At 41.4% G+C, this 14,404-nt stretch overlaps 1 protein-coding gene across 1 annotated transcript; it reads right to left on the bottom strand.

Moving 5' to 3' along the window:
* Positions 1-4,309: 4,309 nt before the first annotated feature.
* On the bottom strand, positions 4,310-12,322 carry H3-3A (H3.3 histone A). The gene is made up of 4 exons (XM_022579345.3): positions 12,206-12,322; positions 10,518-10,668; positions 9,166-9,319; positions 4,310-4,821 (listed from the first exon to the last, which is right to left on the bottom strand). The coding sequence occupies exons 2-4, from the start codon at positions 10,643-10,645 to the stop codon at positions 4,693-4,695; spliced, it is 411 nt and encodes a 136-aa protein (XP_022435053.1). The 5' UTR covers positions 10,646-10,668; positions 12,206-12,322; the 3' UTR covers positions 4,310-4,692.
* Positions 12,323-14,404: the final 2,082 nt, after the last annotated feature.

Genomic DNA, 14,404 nt, shown 5'->3' with positions numbered 1-14,404 from the left:
TTCATTCTAGCATGAATGCAACTGATTTTTATTTAGGTTTACTATGTACCAGCACTGGGGCTACAATGGAGGAGACAATGAACCCCTGTTTTGTAGCACATTCTAGTAGGGATAGAGTCAGGAAAAATGTAATGTAATTTCAGATTTTGATAAATAAGGAAATAAAGCCAAGGGATGTGACAAAGGGCATGTGGGCAGAGGGTTTGGCTACAGCTTAATAAGCAAGTGGTGGAAAGAGAAGATTGACAGGGCCAGATCACGCAGGGCCTGCCTCATGAGCCAGTTTAAATGTTACTCTGTGAGCAATGGGAAGTCACTAGATATTTTTAAGTGCGGAAATGATCTGAAATGATTTATGTTTTAGAAACATTCTCTGGGGGCTGTGTGAAGAGGCCGGAGGGAATGAGTGGATGAATGCAGACTGATTTAAGTTATGGCAATAGTCCATAACTTAGCTGCTGATAGCAGCTCGGACTAGGACGGTAGAAGGAGTAAGTAAGTGCAAAGTTTTGGATGCACTTTTGGAGAAACTCAACAGGATTTAATGGAGGTGAGGAAGAGGGAGGAATCAAGGAGGTAGCTCAAGACTGAGCAGGTGCTGAGCAGCATGTTTTCAAATGAAGAGTTCTCTTGTAATTTCTATAATCTGTCCCTCTCATTCCCAATTTTGTCTCCTCTGGCCCCCATTTGTTTCTACTGTCAAGACTTTCCTTAACTTCTAGTGCCCCCGACAAACTAACTGCTCTTATTTGTATGTCTCACACTTAGAGCATGGGAATTAGAGAGCAAGGCCTTGGATTTAGTCTATCGGGAAACAAATTCCATCCCCTCTATTTACGGTGTGATCTTGGGCAAGTTTAACCTGTAAAATAGGGTATATAATAGTACCCACCTTACAGAGTTGTTGAGAATTTAAATTGGAGCAGCTTTATACCTTTACATACTCAGCATCTAGCAGATCCTCGATATATTCAAATGTGCAAAGTTGATTTCCTCTCAGATTCTAGGCTGTCAAGATGAGAAGGGCAAGAGCTTGGACATTGTTCAAGCACTAACCCACCTGATGGTATTTAGCCAAGAGAATATTTCCTCCCCTCGTTTGCCTAAGAGAATGACATTTCCAAATTCCTTCCTAGAAGTTCTTCCAGCATTCCCTGATTTCCCTAAAACCTTATCTAAAGTTTTTTATCTTACCACATGAGTTCATAGGGTTTTTCATCTGTAAATTTGTCTTAGACTTTAGGAATATTTTCTGGAAACTTTTACGTATTAATCAGCTATTTTCATAAGATACTTCATATTCAAAAGCTGGTTACCACCTTGTTACAGATGTTAAAAACTGAACTTAATAACGAGTGGTGAGTTTAGCTATGGTTCCCACATATCACTTTGGGCCCAACTCTAATTCACTATAGATTTTTCCTAGGTAAATTCTCATGTAGCCAACTCCAAAGCATAGCAGGTAAGAGGATTTTCAGCCCAGGAGGTTAATAAGCATCAATGGGAGTGGCAGATCACACTCATATCTAAGTCAAAGAATAACCCTGACCTCAAAATTATGAATATTGTTTAGACCCTAGTCAAATAAGAATAATCCTCCCAAATTTCATTGCCTCTTTAGTTAAGTAGGAAAGATTTACCTACCTTATAGGAGCAAGAGAATACATGTCAAGTATTAACAGACCATGGTATACTGAGACAAGCTCAGTACATTGATCAGACATCTGTGTACCTGCTTTGAGTGCCAAGTTCATCTATTTTGTATCAAACATACTTCAATTGGCTCTTAGTAGCTTATACTGCAGTGAACATATGCTCCTGCCAATACTCCAAGTAATACTAGTGCCTGCCTGTAGAAGCCTATACAAACGATCACACTAAAACTAGGATACCATGTCAACAAATTAGAAACAGGCTCTCAAAAAATCTTATATTTCTCACAGTGATTTTATAATGACCTAAAATCTAAAAATGAAGTTACTGCTAAAAAGGAGCTTAACACCAATGTTTATGTTTATAAGCCCAATGTTATATCTTATTGACATGAATCTGTTCTTAGCCCATTGATTAATACATCTCAGTTCACTTCCAGAGCAGCTTCACTCATATGCTACAACTAATGTCAGAGTTCCCTGTGCTATACTGTAGGTTATTAGTTATCTATTTTATACAGAGTATCAATAGTGTATATATGTCAATCCCAATCTCCCAGTTCATCCCACCCCCCTCCCCCCTTGGTATCCATACATTTGTTCTCTACATCTGTGTCTCTATTTCTGCTTTGTAAATAAGATCGTCTATACCATTTTTTTCAGATTCCACAGATATGCATTAGTATACTTGTTTTTCTCTTTCTGACTTACTTCACTTTGTATGACGGCCTCTAGGTCCATCCACGTCTCTACAAATGCCCCAATTTCGTTCCTTTTTATGGCTAATATTCCACTGAATATATGTGCCACATCTGCTTTATCCATTCCTGTTAGTGGACATTTAGGTTGTTTCCATGTCCTGGCTGTTGTAAACGGTGCTGCAAGGAACACTGGGGGAGCATGTGTCTGTTTTTGTTTTGAATTTTTTTTTAATTAATAAATTTTCAGCTGCATTGGGTCTTTGTTGCTGCGCATGGGCTTTTCTCTAGTTGCAGCAAGCAGGGACTACTCTTTGTTGCGGTGCGCGGGCTTCTCATTGCAGCGGCTTCTCTTGTGGAGCACGGGCTCTAGGCACACAGGCTTCAGTAGTTGTAGCACACAGGCTCTAGAGCGCAGGCTTAGTAGTTGTGGCGCACGGGCTTCATTGCTCCGCGGCATGTGTGATCTTCCCCAACCAGGGCTCGAACCAATGTCCCAGTCAGGTGGATTCTTAGCCACTGCGCCACCAGGGAAGCCCCCTTGTTTTGAACTTTTTTACACAGCAAGTTCTTGATAGTTATCTGGTTTATACCTATTAGTGTATATATGTCAATCCCAATCTCCCATTCATCACACCACCACCCCCTCCCCGCCTGCTTTCCCCCCTTGGTGTCCATACTTGTTCTCTACATGTGTCTCTATTTCTACCTTGCAAACCAGTTCATCTGTACCATTTTTCTAGATTCCACATATATGTGTTAATATATGGTTTTCCTCTTTCTGACTTACTCTGTATGACAGTCTTTAGGTCTATCCATGTCTCTACAAATGACCCAATTTTGTTCCTTTTTGTGGCTGAGTAATATTCTGTTGTGCATATGTACATCTTATTTATCCATTTGTCTGTCCATGGGCATTTAGGTTGTTTCCATGACCCGGCTATTGTAAACAGTGCTGCAATGAACATTGTGGTACATGGCTTTGAATTACAGTTTTCTCAGGGTATGTGTCCAGTAGTGGGATTGCTGGGCCATATGGTAATTCTACTTTTAGTTTTTTTAAGGCACCTCCACAGTGTTCTCCATAGTGGCTGTATCAATTTACATTCCCACCAACAGTGCAAGAGGGTTCCCTTTTCTCCACACCCTCTCCAGCACTTATTGTTTGTAGACAATTTTTTAATGATGGCCATTCTGACTGGTGTGATACCTCATTGTAGTTTTGATTTGCATTTCTCTAATAAGAAATGTTGTAAGTCTTAAAAGGTTCACCATCCTCATTTCACATTAATCACCCCAATGCTAAATAAAACACAGTGCTAAGAATGAACTATAGGTGCTTGATTAATAACTTCAGGGTTAATATACAATATCTTAAAATAGCCAGCTCTCTGATGCACTAATTTTTGAACTGAAGACTGTTACATTTGCAGTTAAATTACCATTAAATATTCAAAGTTTAATAACAGAGATTATGTTTATAAATGTACTTTCACTACTTATACAGATTTAACTATTTTCATGTGATTCTGCTGGCCAGCTAGGTTTGGGAATTGCTGGTTAAAAGTACACATATCCATAGTCAAACTCTGGTTTTGGAAAACAGAAATACCATCTTTAAATTTTTAAAAATTTGAGGAAAGCCAGTAGCTCCAGTTTCCTTCCCATACAAAGCTTACACTTTCCTCCTCTCTCAACAGTTTCAGATAAAAAGTGACAAAACACCTGATACTAAAATTATTCTGAATATGGAAATTTCAAGTAAGTTAATTGTACAGATAAGGTTGATAGTAAAGACCAAAAGCAGGTATAGTTTAATGTATTTTAATAGCAAACTTACAGGAACAGCACAGAAGACAGACAACATTAAAAACATGTACTTGCATATAGGACAACTCAGTTAGAAAAGTATAGTGAATGGATGGAATCTACTGTATGATAAAAATGCTACAAACACCATTTAGTTGCAGTCAATAAGAAATTTACTTGTTTTAAAAAAATCCAAATGCTGGCATTGTCCAGAAAAATTTAACAGGTTTATTTATAATTGTTATAAAGTTGAACTGCTGAAACTTGTTCACTGAAACATTTTGACTTGCATTAATGCTTTATGTCCCCGCATTTATATTAAAAATTCACACACAAATGAAAATGGAAAAACTGCCAATACCTGATTTCTGTCCCCCATTTTTCCACCTGCAATCATATACTTAGGTACCTTTTGACCCCACGGGGAAAAAAAAAAAAAAAAATCTAACGTTCAGAACTACCAATAACAGGAAGAGATTTTTTTTTTTTTTTTTTTTTTTAAAGAATGAAATGTTTCCCATCATAGTGGATTCTTAAGCACGTTCTCCACGTATGCGGCGTGCTAGCTGGATGTCTTTTGGCATAATCGTTACACGTTTGGCATGGATAGCACACAGGTTGGTGTCTTCAAAAAGGCCAACCAGATAGGCCTCACTTGCCTCCTACAACAGGAATAAAGAAAAAAATATTAATATTATCAATAGTTAAGTTACATCTGTATCAGTTAAAAAGATGAGGTTTTTGAGGCCTTTAAAAACCTACTTCAGAAGATGTTGACTATTTTACCAAATGCTTACATTTTAAAATCTGTGCGACGAGGCTGAAAGGCAGCTTATGAAAGTGAAAACTCAAGTCTTTATCAAATAATACAAGTCAAATAATTTCACTACTAAAAAAGTTTAATTTTTTAATGTTATATGTGATTTGTAGTAAACTGAAATGTGTCTTGAGTAAAGCAAAAAATCCAACTTAAATTCTAACATTCATTCTCATCCTAAGATAAATGGAATCATGTATCTAATCCAAAGTAATACACTCTCCTACCCTGCTGTGTCCTCCTTTTTCTGAATCTTACTCACACTTCATTATATCTGTTTGACCACTGGTTTCCATCATATGGTCCTCATCCACCTTTCTTTTAACACCTCAGTTTTACCACTAGAGTGCTATTGGGTCCCAGAACACACCAGATTTGTGTCTTACTTACATACATTGACCTACTTTGCTGATATGCCCCCCACTAACTGTACCTTCCTCTATGCACCCTTATCTGTAATGGCATTTTTGCTACCTCCCAGCATTAACATTGATCCCTCTGGTTTTTCTCATTATATTCTTAAGACTTTTCTGAAGGCATCTTCTTATCCCTACTTTCACTCAAAAACTGGTAGCTACATGAATCATTCACCAACACTTGGCATGTAAAGAGGAAAAAACGGGAGCTTCTACTTATAATTAACTCTTAAATTGTGAGTACATCTTACAGCTGTCTGAAAAGCTGAAGAATCCTTTAGTCTAGGTTAAAACATCTGCTTACTCATTTTGAAATGAACCTACTGTTTTACCAGTCATCAGTCCAACTGTTTCAGCGGATTAGGAACACACTAAATGAAAGACGATATTTGGCTTCTCTATAAGCAAGTTATTTCTCTGTTTGAGATATATTTAGGGGAAAAAAACCAGATTTTTGTAATTGCTATTTTTGTCCTAATTAAAAAAATTATTTCCATTTTGGAAACTCTAGGTAATAAAACTAAAAGGGAAATACACAGAATACTTGAGCAATTCAAGCCCCACAATACTACATAACACACAAGATACAGAGATGGGAAGAACCAGTTTTGCTTTTTACAAACATTTTGACTTTGCCAATAAAACTTGAGATTCTGCTTTTAAAAGAACACGGCAACAATTAATTCAAATGGTTTACGTTATTACATCTTATGAAAAAAATTATTTCCTACATTTATATCTTCATTCTTTTTATCCTAATCTCTCTCTTCTATAAAAATCTCTTTTACCTAAAGTTTACTATCCCTACATGTCTTTCTGCAGCATTTGTTATCAAGAGCTAAGTCTTATTTACCTACCCTTTATGGACTACCTAAGATTATTCCATGAAGGAGAAAGCAAACACTCCTCCTGCCCCTGGTTCCCAGGTGCAGGTAACTTTGAACTCCTAATTCCTTGGCAATCATAATGGCCTTGTACACTAGCCATCTTTTAATGCCCTTAAATTACTTAACAGAGATCTCTAACCCTAAATGAAATTTGCATCTTTTCCTTTTTTCTTCTTGGCCAGGATATGTGGCTGCGGGACAGTTCCCTGACCAGGGATTGAATGCGGCTCCTCAGCTGTGAAAGCGTGGAATCCTAACCGCTGGACCACAAGGGAATTCCCGAAATTTGCATCTTTTCTATGCAATTAGTTCCGTGTATCTTACCTATTCCAAAGAATATATTAAAAGCAAAAGTCCTTAATGTTCGGGGATTAATTCTTGGGATACTCTAGAAATAGGTAAAAAATTTAGGAAACACAGCATACTGTAGCCTACCTAGTCTTACGGGTCTGCAACACACATCAGATACTAGGACTGAAGTTCCTCAAGAAAGAAACTAGTTTCTTTTTTGTTTCACCCAGCGTATCTCAGGATTATGCAAATCTAGAAGGCTTCTGCAAAACAACAGCACTATGAGCTGCTATATGGAAAAGCCAACAGGTCCTGCAATTCTGAGACCATTTAAGAGTGGAACAATGATCTACTGGCTCCCCTAGTACTACTCAAATGTGGCATGTAGCAGCTGGGCCTCTCACTGCCATCTTACAACCTGGCTATAGGTTTTATAGAGTTGTGTCTGGTCAGCTCTGGGAGAAGAGTCAATACTCATAGGGAATTTAACCATGACTCATATATTTCTAATTCTATTGCTAGTGTCCCAAAGTCTCCTAAACATTAAGGCTATGATAGGAATTAAAGACTGACACATTAATTTATAGCCCAGTGAACGTAATTTTGATAACAGCAAAAGAAAAAGTATCTTATAACTGGAAGAAAATGTTAATTTACAACATTTTGAGTATATTCAATATCTGACTCTTCCACCACTTCAAACCACCAATGTCCATTTTTAACATGATACCTTAGTTCAAACTCTCAGATATTAGGGGCAAAGGCTAAATTTCAAGTTAGCTAATTCTTGATTATCTATGGCAAACCTAGACTAAATTCTCTCCCATCCTCACTGGACTACCTCCCCTCCTCATTTAGTTGTATTAGAAAAGTTGTAAACTGTGTAATTCTAAAGGCAAAAATAGTGACTTTTGGAATTCTATTTCAACTGCTCTCTTCTATTGCCCTATTTCCATTAGCAAATTCTCCATCTCTGTATCTTTAAGAGAACTGATGTATAAAAAAAGCAACACAAAACAAAATAAACTTCTAACAAAGATTACTCTTCCAATAAAGAGCTACCTAATGCAAGAGTACTACAGGCAGAATTGAACATTTTGCTCAAAACCAATACAACCACATTTACTGACAAATATAAAACACACACCTTAATAACAGCAATGTGGAAGTTTAGACATGAATTTTAAAAACCAATAGTCTTTTACTCAGACTGTTTAGTAATCAATTTACAAAGCTCTATCATTGACACTTAAGCTCAACAATGTTGGACTTTCAAGTAGTGCGTTCTTCAAGCAGAGCCCTGCTAACTCTAACCACAAAACAAAATTGGCAGCTTTAGATCAATGCTTGAGAATATCAATAATATTTCTATATTTAAAATTAGTAGGGAAAATGTGATTAGCAATTATAGTAATAAACAAAATGGGATCTAAAGATAGTCAATGATTAAAACAGAAGATAAGGGTTTTAAATAACAGCACTGGAAGATTTCAGTAGTTTGAAATTTCAGTAATTTCAATTCATTGAGAATTTAATGGATGCCTACTCCTGGAATTTACCAATCAAATGAAGTTCAGACTAACCATAGAAACAGCTCAACCAATTACACTTCAGGGTAGAATCCACCTATCAAATCTTCCTCACACATAAAGGAAAAGCTTGGCAACAGCAGCCTTGAAAAATCCTCCAATGGAGTGTATGTAGATTCTGGACCCTCCCCCAAAAGAGATTCCGATTCAGGTCTGTGGAGGTGCCTAGCAATCTGCAATTTTAATCACCTCTAACCCCACGCTCTGAAGGAGGTGGCAGTCTTACCATACTTTGAGTTACAACGAATGCCAAACTCGTTAACATTATAGGTTACTTAAGTGATTGATGTTAATTATACCCACATACCTAATCAAATATCTTACTTGTGGGCATTTCAAGTTTTAATCTTGGCACAAACCACCAGTATTTCAAATAGACAACCACAGCTAAAACAGTACTTCTCAAAGTTCTGACACACTGGAGCTAAGAATAAATTCACTATGTTTCCCATTTAAGTGGAAATCCATATATAATCCCCTTTAGCAAACTACAAGTCTTCCAATTTCTCTTTACAAGCCTAGTATCTTTTTCTCCTTATCGTCAACCTAATCCTAACTACCACTCATGCTTCTTTTACCTCAATGCACAGTTCTTTTATGCTGCCTGTTCCCATCCCAGATATTATGTTCTCTCCACTTGCAACTGCCTCTTCAGGCCCAGGAAGCCATTTATTCTAACAGTCCTTTTATATCAGTCACTGTTTGAAACTAATTACCAATTACCTTTAGCCCCATGACTTCTTGATGTCCTGCAGCAACTGTAAGCCAAACCAGAAGGTTCTTTTTCCCTTTAAACACTGCAACGTCTAAAATTTTAAAATCCTATGTCTGCTTGTATGACCTTGAGCAACTTAACCTTTCTGACATCTTAACAGTGAAATAGATAAGACCTACCTCATCCGCTTGTGATGATTAAATTTAACAAGCATATGCAAAGATTTAGAATTGTTCTTGGTACAAAGCAGGAACGGCCAACTCTTAGAGCCTTTCCCACCCGCCATTTTACCTGCAAAGCACCAATAGCTGCACTCTGGAAGCGCAGATCTGTTTTGAAGTCCTGAGCAATTTCCCGCACCAGACGCTGGAAGGGAAGTTTGCGAATCAGAAGTTCAGTGGACTTCTGATAACGTCTAATTTCACGGAGTGCCACGGTACCAGGCCTTTAAAAACAAAACACAATAAAGACATGGTTACCAAATACATAAAAAACATAAAAGAGTGGTCATCAGCTTTAAAAAGACGCAGTCACTTTTCAAAAAATAAATCACCCAACTATTCTTCAGCTTCTGTATCTAATTTCACTTATTAATTTATGACCCGAATATTCAAGTCTGTTAAGAGTAACACAACAATCCTTTAAAGCAAAAAGCATGATATTAAAGTAGATTCCTGGCAGGGGGGTTTAATCGAAGTCCCCTTTATTTTCTTCCTCTTTAACATATATATCACTAACTTGTTATAATTACAACTTGGGAAAGTACTAGGCCACAAATAAAGAGGTCAAAATTGTTCAGACTCTTCTCAATTTGGCAGCACTCTCCTTCTTCCCACTGGCACCCCCAATTCTTCTAAAAGACCTACCAGCACAACCCAATGAGTTTCCTTTAAAAAATACACTTATGGCATTTAAGTTTGATTTCCCAGAATACCTTTGAACACTGCACATCCCTCATGAATGATTAAATGTGAATACTCTTTTATGGTGTATCTTCTATATGGAAGTTTTCTTTCTTTCTTTCTTTCTTTTTAAAACTAATTTTAAGCAAGAAATTTACCTCAATTCTGACTTATTTCTTCCACTTTTATTTTAGGCTAACTGTAAAATCATTTGCAGAAGGCACCTAAATACAGACAACTTCTGCCCTCTAATGGCAGATGCCCTTAACAACACTGCTCAGGGTAGTTCAAAACTGTGCTAACAGAAGGAAATAAACCAATTCAAGTAAATGAAGGACTTACCTAAAACAAAATGACCCCCAATCTTGATTAAATTACTTTACCAAGAGAAAGAGTATCCTCAAAAATGTATTTAAAAACAACACTTTACTATTTAAAAAATATACATTACACCTAACAGCTAAATAAAATGTTACCCTATCCCATTAACGTTATTAGTGATACAACCTCTCCTCTGGGCTATGGGCAGGATCATGGCTTCAAAATTAAACATGTTCCCAATAAAACCTAACACTAAATTATATATATATATATTTTAAAGTATTACTAAATATTCAAAAGGAAAAATTATTAGTTTCTCTAAAGCAAAAAGTATAATTATACATCTTTTTATTAAATTATATAGATACTGCTTCGGGAGATAGGCTTTGTCCCATTTTTTCCCTCCTCTTGTTTTAATACCTGTAACGATGAGGTTTCTTCACCCCTCCAGTAGAGGGCGCACTCTTGCGAGCGGCTTTCGTAGCCAGTTGCTTCCTCGGTGCTTTACCACCGGTCGATTTGCGGGCAGTCTGCTTTGTACGAGCCATGGTATAAAGACCTCCTTACTTACCTACCAGCATCAAAACACAAAAATCACCATATGCAACTAACAAACACACAAGTTTTCCTGCCATTACCACCGCCCCCCCCCCCAAAAAATCTGGAAATTATGATCAGTATAAAAAATAATGTCTGTAATGTTACATAATTTTAAAGTGTGCAGATTACGTCTACCACCCAAATATGACTTCCTGAAACAAACTGTAGTACTAGAAAATTGTTAGCGTTAACACCAATCATCTCTCAAAAATGCCAAATCTGAGCGATAAACGGCAAAACAAAAAGACCCCTGACAGCCTTCACTTCAGTTTCTTTAATTAAAGTAGAAATTAGAAATGTCTGTAAATATTCGATCCACTAACAAGTCAAAAGAACGAAGCCACAAACCACGGAAAGGTCGAGTCAAATTACAGCAAAAAAGGTTTTGGTCACCCCCCCGCCCCCCCCTTTACGTCTGGCAGTTGATAGACTGCTGTAAATATCTGAAAACATTCCTGCTTCTGCATCTCTACAGTTCTGTTGACAAAAAAGCGTCTCAAAAAACAAGAGAGGAACAACAGCTACCACCAGCGAGCATTCTACAAAGCACCGTCCTGGCGTCCAGTCCTCAGAAGCTTCGCAGTGAAATTAAAAAAAAAAAGTGCCCCGCACCCAGGCTTTAATTAACGCACGGGACCGGCCGACCAGTCCACCCCAAGCACCACATAAACTTTTGGTTTCGCCTCCTCCGGCCCCTCGGCACAGGGTCCCCCAGCCTGCCCGCCTCGCTCCCAGCGTCTCGCGCAGGCACAAACTCGGCTCCCAGACCAGAACAAAATGGAAACAATCGCAAAACGTATCCGATTCCCTACCAAAGAGACGAAACACCAAATCGCTCGAAAATAGCCCGATCCCCTGCCACGTGCCGCCCTCCAAAATGCAAAAGTTTTTTTTGTGCATTTCAAATGCATCAAGTTTCCGCTTCTCTAAAAAAGGAGAAAAAAATGTTTCTCTTTAAAAAATTTTCCTCCTTTTTCAAATGGGGAAGAGAGAAACGGGGGAAAAAATATGGTCGGTGACCAGAGAAGAGAGACAAGATGGTGAAGCTTAGCAACAACTGTGGGGAGGCAGCAAAAAGCGAGTTACCCCAGGGTGGGAAGCAGCGGCGATTTCCACCCTTTTCCCGCTCGAAAACTGGGGTCCGGGGTCCGGGGGCGGTAGTTAAGAGGCCCGCGCGGGTCGTGGTGAAGGTCTGGGGTCCCGGGAAGGGGCGGCGGGCGGGATTTCACCGAAGAAAGAGGAGCCAGGGGCGCGGGGAGGGAGAGCAGGCTCGGCGACGCGGCGGTTGCTGCTGTTGGGCTGAGGCGGCGAGAGACTGGGGAGCCGCCGTCGCCGCCGTCGCCTGAGGGGTGAGGGAAACTCGCTCCTCACCTCCATTTCTGGGCCAAAAAGTTTGTGGGCCAAGCCGGAGGGACCGTGGGTCCCCTCACCGCACCGCCGGGGCCCGGCCCGGGGTTGACGGCAAGCGGGGCTCGGTTCCGGGGAAGCGGGCAGACGGGGAAACTTACCCCCCTTCTCCTTCGGCTGGAGCTCAGCGAGCTAGAGGCGGCGCTGGCGTCGGAGAGCGACAGCGGCGCGGCGGCGGCAGCGAACACAATTGAAAGATGGCTGACACCGAGGCTATCCCCCAACACACGCCGCCCCGCCCCCGCGCCGCGCGCCAACCAATCACACACAATGGAGGGAAGGCTCGGCCCCGCCCCCGCCCCTCGCTCGCGCCCCGCCTCCGCCCCTCCCCCCGCGCGCCCGTTCGCTGGCGCGCGCTCGCCCCTCCCCCGCGCGCCGCCCGCTCCCTCCTCCCGGCCGCCTCGCGCAGTGTGTGTACAAACACAAAAGACACGCCGAAGGGCCGCCGGCTCCGGCCGAGACGGCCGCCCGCCGCCCCCGTTTTAACTCCGGCTCTCCGGCCCCGCACTCCCACCCTGCTCCGTGCGCACACGTCTTGGCACTCGGGAAGCCCGGGTTTGGGGCGCCGAGGGGGAAGTGAGGGGGGAGGGGCGGGCGGGAGGAGGCGCGGTCGGTGAACACCCGGCTTGCGGGCGTCTCAGGCCGCGGCGGGGAGGGCGAGGGAGGGGGCGCCCCGCTCCGGCGCGGGCCCAGGCGCGCGTCCCCGAGGCGCCCCGGGCGGCGTGGGGGCGGGGAGGAGGGCACCGCCGGTCGGGTCGGTGCACCCCAGTTGAAAACACTACCCAACCGGAAGCTTGCAAATAGCAGCCTAGCGTCCCGCGTCCACTTTCAGATGGGGCTGCTCTAGCCGCTGGCAGGGTTGCCGGACTGCAGTCTTCACGCTCTCTCTCCGGGCCAGGTGCGGCCGGCCCGCCCGTAGACAACTTTAGTCGCTCAACACACCGGCCCGGGCCGTGGCGGGCCCCGCGGTGCGGGCTGTAGGCAGTCCGCAAGGGCTCTGCCACCTAGGACGCCCGGCCCCGCGCAGGTGGCATCTCCAGGGCCGAGGGGCCGGGGCTCGCCTTCTTCCTGGGCCGGGATGCCTGATGCAAGATGGCTGTATTTTGTAAGCCTCTAAAACAATGTGTGGAATACACAGTTAACTGCACCAGAGCCTCACTACCAGTCCTGGCAGCTTGTCCTACTAGCAAGTTCGGCCTTTTAACCTTTTCAGTATTCGGTAGAATTGCCAAATACTGGATAGTCAAGTGTTGTCAGCAGCTTCTGCATAGTTTAGATGCGGCGGAAAACGGCAGAAATAAGGAAAACGTGGTTTGGGGATTATCACATTTATCCATTTTCCAATTCTCAGTAGCATAGGAAACAGACTTCAGGTTCAAGTCATCCACGTTGTCAGCTCTTTGGCCTTAGACTATCTGTACTGTCCCTAGATGGTTTTGACAGCACTCGCAACTATGTGTGAGGGTTTTCAATAGAAGTGTCATGAAGACATCCCATAGGATAGTGAAGGAGATAAATTTCATAGATGGAGGGCATAACTACTACTGGTAGTCTGAAGATCTTATAAAGCATCTTAGTCATAAACATTATCCTGAAACGGATATATGGAAATCAGATATGAGAGAGGGAGTAGATTTGTCCAAGGACACTTGAGTGATGAAGAGACCCAGGAGAAACCAAAAAAAAAATCCAGGCCTCCTGTTTCATTATTATTTAATGAATGTTAAGTGTGTGTGGTGGCTCTGCAGAATACATGCAATCTGCAAGCCTCTCCTAAAAGCACGTATGCAAAAGAGCTTAGGCTGAGCTGCCAGCGAAGACTTCCTATAATTCGGGGCAAGAAGAGGTTTCTTTGCTTGTTTTTTGTTTTGTTTTGAGGAAACCAAAATATTTGTTGGTTTTTTTTCCAGGAGTTTTCCAGGAAGGCTGTTGTACATCAATTAAACTCATCATATCTTCAAGAAATGTTAAATGACACTGGTAACGTTCTCTTTATATGCTAGATTTTTCCATAGCTTCTATTTTTTGTCTTCAAAATATTTTTAAGGACAGGAAAGACTATTTTAGGTGAAATAGTTCTGATCTTGGATTATCTGAACCTACTCAGCTGTCCATATGTAAAATAGGAGTGATATTTATCTGTGTGAAGATAGGCCACAAGTTTTTTCTAGTTGTAGGATCAAGTACGTTTAGCACCTAGGTAGGTGCCTGGTTACCTACCTAGTGGCTTCTGGAAGTTTTCTCACTGAGTGAATATTTATTGGGTGCCAGCTGTGCCTGGCACAGTTCTGGGTGCTGGA

Source organism: Delphinapterus leucas, chromosome 1 (genome assembly GCF_059928025.1).
Source record: "Delphinapterus leucas isolate spDelLeu-1000000601 "Yukka" chromosome 1, BTC_Dleu_Yukka2, whole genome shotgun sequence".
Lineage (NCBI taxonomy): Eukaryota > Metazoa > Chordata > Mammalia > Artiodactyla > Monodontidae > Delphinapterus > Delphinapterus leucas.
This window is presented reverse-complemented; position numbering and strand designations above follow the sequence as displayed.